The following is a 7,509-nucleotide window of genomic DNA, read 5'->3' on the forward strand; positions in this document are numbered from 1 at the left end:
CGTTGACTTTCCCTGGAAAGCCCACTTCATGCATCCCAACGATAATAAATAAATAGTAATAATATTGTTAATCCTAAGCCAAGTATTTCTAAAAATATAAAATTAACAAATTTATATTTTTAATTAAAAGTTAATTTTCCTTTTAAATATTTAAAATCGATATAAAAAATTAATTTTAATGTTATATTGTGGAAATAAATTAGCAAAATTTGGGTGATGATTTATACAAAAAAATATGTAAAAATTATAATAGTTATATGCGAAATAAAACTCAGGTGGCGAGATTATATGTAAAAACTATAATTGCATAAGAAAAACTACGTAATAAATAAAATAATTAAGAATTAATTAAAGGAACTGGTAAATTGTTTAAAAAATAATCTGAAAAATGGGATATATTAATGCAATACTAGGATTAAGGATTGCTTCTTGCATGTTAAATTTTTCTGTCTGCTCCAATCATTAAATAATTCAATAAATAGGTACAACTAACAGAGGAAAGAAGGTAAGAATTGTTATGCTATAAAACAATGGTAATAAATACATGAATTTTCTCATTAATATTTACCTATATTTCTTTTTATATTTCCTTTTTCTAATAGTTAACAATCTCTATAAACAGAAGAATCAACTACAGAGGAACAAATATGCTTCTTAATAACATAATTAAGGTCATAATTACCCATACCCCGTTGAATTATTGAATAATCTGAAAACCACGTCGAAGCAGCGAGTGAACTCGCTTCCGGTATTGACTCGCTCGAGACGATCAAATGAACGTTCTTCAACACAAACTCATTCCGAACGAGTTGACTCAGAATCGCCGACCCGGACACCGGGCTCTTCTTCTTGTGCTGCATTGCGGCTCTAACAATCTCAATCAGCATTGCGTTCGCCAATCGCCGAACCCCACGAGCACCCCCCATTAGAATCGCTGAGTTAACCAGGTGAGATTGAGTTCTCTCCGAGTTCTTCTTCCCATGCTTTCCATTATTCATTACCGGGTACAAATAAACCGACTCGGGACTCCGATTCCTGACTCGCCCGAGCGGGTCATTTAAAATCACCAAATTCTTCACATCAACTAGCATTACGTGTTTGAATTTCCTCCTGACTCGGCCGAGTAACATGGGGTAACAAGCCCATATCCTCAAACTCAGCGGAACTCGGTCCAAAAACCCAGCAAGTGCGTTCTCCGGGTCAAGTTCATTAGCGTCGAAACTCAGCACCGATCCGTAACTCGCCCGAGTCAACTCGCTCTCTTCTGCATCTGAACCACTCATATTGCTTTTAATTCTCTTCCCCCAAGGCGACTCTCCGTTCTTAGCAAACTTCAAGAAGCGAGTCACGTCGAAACTCGACTCGGGCGATTTGCTCCACTGAGTCGAGTTCAACTCGGCGTGGAGCGCGACGAGTGACAAAAACAAGTCGTTCTCTTCACGAACAATGGGGTCGAAGGTGGACACGGAGGTAGGAGAAGGGAAGATGAAAACGACGTCGGATTTGGAAGTGACGCCAGAACGATGGAGGAGTCTGAGAAAGAGTTGAAATTCTTGGGAGGTTGTGTCTTCGGGGACGTGGCAAACGACGATGTCGTTCATGGCTCGGGTTCCTCGGCGGTAGAGATTGCCCATGCGTTGAAGTGCGGTTGAAGTGAAACGAGTGTCGTTGGGGGGTTTGGAGGAAGTAAAGTGGGGTTTGTGTAAAAAGAAAGGGTCTGTGGGGATGGTGGGTTCAAAGGTGGAGAGGGTGAAGAGAAGGAGAGTGGAGAAGAGGAGGAAGAAGCATATGGAAATTGTTGACTGGGCTTTGGAGAAGATGACATTGGAATTGGTTCTTTTGAAAAAGGGAGAAGAAGAAGAAGAAGAAGAAGAAGAAGAAGAAGAGAGAAGGTTGGTTTTGTTAGCAATGGTTGGAGTGGGATTTGGAGCGTTATTTTCTGGGAAGAAAACTAGGAGTAAGCCCATACCCTCCCTGTTACTGTTATGGGTGGTGTTGTCGGTGTTAGTGTTGTTGCTCTTTCCCTTTCCCTTTGCCAATAGTCCCATTTCGCTTTCTCTCTCTCTGTGGCCGAGGATTCTGTGACTTTGTGTGTGAATCACCTTTTTACGTCCTCTGTTATTGCTGGGACCAAAACCCTACTTCCTTCGTTTTATCTGATTTCTCTGTCATTCAACACAACCTGCGGCAATACATCTAGTCCCTGCATCAACTTATGTTATTTCGCTACACATGTCATCGCCAATTTGTGTTCATAAAAATGTAGCATTATTAAATATTTCACACAAAAAAGAAACCTTTATTGTCTACAGGAATTTCACTCAACTTGAACAAGATTCATTTTGTTAAAGAATAGTTATGATTTAGAGACTAAAGAAGATATATATTGACAACGCATTAAGTGCATGTCTCAATATTTAATGAAATCATCTTAAAATACATTTTATCATGAAAATTATAACTTGTTAAAATGAATTTAGACTTAAGTAAATTTAACATCAATTCAACCACACCATAAAAATTGGTACCAATATGATAAATAAATAAATAAAATTCCAAAATCCTTAGCTCCTGTAAGTAATAGTATAGTTCATAGGGTACATGAATGTTTAAACAGAGTAACCTGGTGACACAGCGCCAACGGTTCACTGGAGCAATGCCACAGTAATGAATTTGGCTGTCGAAAGAACATTGAAGAACAGAGTACACATGAAAGAAAGAAAAAAATTGAAAATAAAATTTAGTAATTTACTTTTATATTTTAAAATTTTATTGTGTTGCCACTATATTATTAGTGGTGTCTAACATGTCATGTTTAGATTAGTGTTCGCATGTTTTAGTCTGCTTGTTTTGTTTTGGAAAAAAGCATGCTTGATGGGTGATTTTAATAAAATATTTTTAATTAAATTAATAAAAATGATTGAAAATAATTATCTTTATTTTTAAAAAATACTTTTAATGCTTCATTTCCTAAATAATGTACTCTTATTTGTAATATAAAAGTCAACTATTTACACTTTTTTTTTTATCACAATATGTATCTATTACGATAAAACATAGGTGCAGTACCATAAGTGTTATTCTTCAATCAAATTTAGAGTTTTGCCTCACTAATATATATAATAAATGTTTGTTTCAAATGTTAATACATATAAATATTATTAAGATGAAACTTTAATTCTTATTGAAAAACAACACCAACAACAACTATAGTACTATACTTAATTTTTGTACTTTATTATATTGTCATATGTTATTTATATATATATATATATATATGTGTGTATAATTACATTAACTTTTTATTTACCGATATTTATATATTTAGAGAATATAATTAGAAATTAACAAATAATATTTTTTTATTAAAAATATAACATTTAATGTTATGAATATATTAAATTTTATGATAATTTGTTGTTTTTAATACAATTTACTAAATTCAGTTGTATATTGTTTAACATATTTTTAAATATTATATTAAATGACTACTATCACTAATTTCATTGGAGGAATAAAATTAATAACAATCATTTACCAATATTAATTTGCGATTTTGTTATGAGATTAAGGGACTACTTATCACCATTCTTTGTCAATAAAACAACACAATTGGCAATAGGTTTTTTCTCAACACGTGATCAGCAATCAATTTTTAATTATATATTTATATGTATAAGAAAAATTTGTTTAAAGATACAAAAATTTAATTAGTAGTCTCTATATTAAAAAATAATAATCTCTAATCAACTGAAAAATATTCTTATTGTAAAAATAATATAATATATTCTATTTAGCCTTAGAGTATTATTTTTTTTCATGGTATAGTTGTGACTTGTGATTCCTGTGTTTAACTTCAATTTGACAAGTTTCTTTAAAACAGTGATAACCAATTAGAGTTCAACCCTTAAAGTCGCAAAAAACTAAAGAAAATTGCGTTATCGAAAATATCAACTAACTCATAATTGTGCAAGAATTAATAGGTGTAATATTTTAAAAGGAAAAGTACTATAATCATATGGGGATGAAAATTTTCTAATCTGAAACAAGAAAGAAACAAATTAAGAGCATACGAAGCTACGTTTGTTCTGAGAAGACGACAAAAGGTAAAAGAAACAACAAATTGAGAAAAGTTAATTTATTTTTCTGAAAAAAGAAAAATAATGATTAGACCATAAACTTTTTGGAGAAATGATTCTGCGTGGACTCAAGAAATAATTTCCTAGTTGACATTAGTTTGATTCAAGTTATAATTATAATTTGCAGAAGAGGAAGTGTGTTTTCTTTTTTAGCAAAATAGCTTATAGATATTCTTTTATAAATTATTTTTAACATTTTTTTAACTCAATTTTTGTGCAATTGGGAAAATCTGACATTAAAAAAAATTGCATATGTCTTAAAAGGAAACGAAAAAATGAATTTTTCTTTATATTATTGATGCCAAACCCGTGTAAAATCATTTTATTTTGATTTATCTGATAAGTTCATACAGTATATAATATCATAAGTGTAATTGAGAGTTAAATATTTTATTTATGATAAGATTTCATTTTCTATCAACTTTATATTATATTTTTTTTATTATTATTAATCTCCCATGTTAAATCTGTTCTTTATTTCTAGCTTTCAATGAAATAATACGGCATTTGAGTAGTTACAATACTTTACCATAAAAATGTATTTATTAGAACTGATTTTTGGGTGTCAATAAGTACATATTATATAAATCTTCTAAAAGAATAAAACTTCCTTAAATTTGAATCATTTGCAAAGAAAGACTCACAAGTCCTAACTTTGAATTGTTCTGATTACTCTTCTAATTTTAGATAAATCATTTTAAACAATCTTCCAGTTAATTGACTGACAAAAATGTAATTATTTTTTAATAAATTATTCTAAAAAAGTACTAATAATATGTCTTTATATACAATATTATAGTTTTAAATAAAAATTTATTGCTGATTTAAATTATTGTAAAAAAAAACTCGTGTGGGTTCTATTCCTTATCTAATGAGCTCCTATCCATAATCTTATGATTTTCTATGAAGGACATGTGTATGTTTTATGAGAATCATAATTTCTAAAACTGATATAAATGTGTTTAGTATTCTTAAAATATTTTTAAAAATATACATAAGTATGATTAAAAACTTTTTTTATCTTAAAAAAAAAACTTAGATTATCATCCCTCTCATAGAATGAAAAGCGTAGGTAAACAAATTTTCCTATAAATGTTAATTCTTGGAAATATTATTATATTTTCATGCTAAATATTACATAATGTAGCATTCTTATTAACTTAAGATTCCAAAAATGTTTTAAACAAAATTTTCAACTAAACACTCCTAATTAAATTTCAACTAATAATAAAGAATGTATTAAAAGTGGGCTTAAAAAATATATACTCAACACTCTTCATTTATTGAACTATTTTCACAATTAGGATTGTCCTCAACAATTAGGTTGTGTCCCTGTGCTTAAAAAATAACAGTGTTCATGATTTTTGACAAATTAAATAAATAGGGTTTTTGGTTCTATGCTGACCAGCCATAATACCATGAGTTATAACACCAATTGTTGGATTGATTTGATCATGTAATGTGATTAACAATATTGATAGCATGCTTTGTATACAATTTTCTGAAGATCAAGTGAGAAAACATGTACTTGGCATCAGAGATTGATCCATCTTTTGGTTTCTGAGAGTTAAAGAGAGAATGAAAGAAAATTGCCATCTATATGATAAACTCAAGAAGCATACTGTACTGCTTCATGGAGGGAATAGTTATTAATAATTTTAGTAATTAAATTATAATTCTTTTCTATATTCTCATTTTTACACCTTTCTTATTTTATCTTATCTTATCTTATCTTATCTTAAAGGAGCTAAAATCAAACACATTCATTCATTGGAGAATCAATTAACAGATGAAAATGTTGTTCTTAATATTTAGTCCCTGCCGACGGAATAGCACAGTGATGGCAAAGGTAGATGAGTAGAACAGTGTTGTGTGTGCATTTTGGCATTGTGGAAATTGAGCAATAGTTTGTAGGACCATTTTTCAAAATTATCTAAGGATTGATTCCATTGGGACACCACAGCTTGTAAAGGGCTGTCCTGAGAGAGACAGCTGCAACCTTTATTGCCTATCTATTAATGAATGAATTAAATGCTTTATAAATTCCTATAGTATATAATATATATAGAGATCATGTAAAACAAAATCCCATGCTAATAATATTACCACTAAAGTCAATAGATTTCTAAATTCATGCATGGCTGCATAAGTTTGACTATAAAACCCAAGTGGCATCACTTCAAAAAATTATATGCATTTTTCTCATCCTTTTATAGAATTTTTATTTTATTTTTCAATTAATATATTTAATCTCTAATGACTATAAAATAATAACATAGTTAATTAAAAATATCAGGTATCAATTTCTTTTTATGTTACATTAATGAGAGTGATTAAAGTTAAAAACTTTTTTAAATATGAACTAAAATAAATAATTTTTAAAGGATCTAAGATAAAAATCTCATAAAAATATTGGAATATAAACTTTTTTTATATTATATATATTACTGTTGAAAATAGTAAAAATTAAAATAAAATAAAGTTTAATTTAATTTTTTTAAGTTACAATTGCACAAATTAAAAGTTCGAACTACCAAATTAGTTTATCAAATATTTGAATTGTTACTATATTAGCTTTTCAAAGTTTTAATGAAATAACTCTTCAATAATTTAACTTGCATGTAAATTAATCCATGTATTCTTTTTATTACTTTAATTATATGTGAGAAATAATTTCGTGATATTTTCAATATTTGAAGGATTAATTTGGTGATATATTAAATTTTAAAAATTGATTTAGTTATTATTATATTTAATTAATATGATAACAATGTAAATTTTTAAATGACTATTTAACCAATTCGTTTTTTTTAAAAAATTATATAACATCGCTTATATTTTAAGACTTGAGAAATTTAATCGTATAAAAATTTTAAAAAGGAAAATATTTAAATTAATATAATTTGAAAAGTTTAAATATTTCAAATAAAAATATTAAAACAAATATAACCACGTAACCTCAAAATTTATCTTACTTAGTTTGGTTAAATTGTTTTTAATTTTTATTGAAAAATAAATTAAACAAAGCATCAAGCTATGTTGAAATGACAGGATAGAATATTTTTAAATTGAAATAAATAAATAAAATAATAAGTTTAATTTTATTTTTTGTTTCTTAATTTTTATATTTATTTGATTGACTTAAATTCCGTTCTAATCACAATAAAAGTGGCATATTTTGTGACAATTTTTTATAAATGTTTTTGTTAAAATTTAATTATTGAAATATTAAGAAATTATAATTTAGTTCCTTTCATCAATTATCTCTACTAACAAAGAATTAATTTATCATATTATTTCATTTTAACTTTTTAATATTTTATTATTTAAAATTAATATTTATAAACAACGTTCTAAATATATTTTGAAT

General features: G+C 27.9%; 1 protein-coding gene across 1 annotated transcript; it reads right to left on the bottom strand.

Annotated features, from left to right (window-relative positions):
* Positions 1-602: 602 nt before the first annotated feature.
* LOC113871428 lies at positions 603-2,048 on the bottom strand. Its single transcript, XM_027508524.1, has one exon. It carries the CDS (start codon positions 2,046-2,048, stop codon positions 603-605), a length of 1,446 nt encoding a protein of 481 aa, XP_027364325.1.
* Between the last annotated feature and the right edge of the window lie 5,461 nt (positions 2,049-7,509).

This window comes from Abrus precatorius, unplaced genomic scaffold, assembly GCF_003935025.1.
Source record: "Abrus precatorius isolate BTA unplaced genomic scaffold, Abrus_2018 Scaffold7, whole genome shotgun sequence".
NCBI lineage: Eukaryota > Viridiplantae > Streptophyta > Magnoliopsida > Fabales > Fabaceae > Abrus > Abrus precatorius.

Coding starts and splice junctions, on each gene's coding strand:
- LOC113871428 (XM_027508524.1), bottom strand. CDS start 2,048: ATGGGACTATTGGCAAAGGGAAAGGGAAAGAGCAACAACACTAACACC.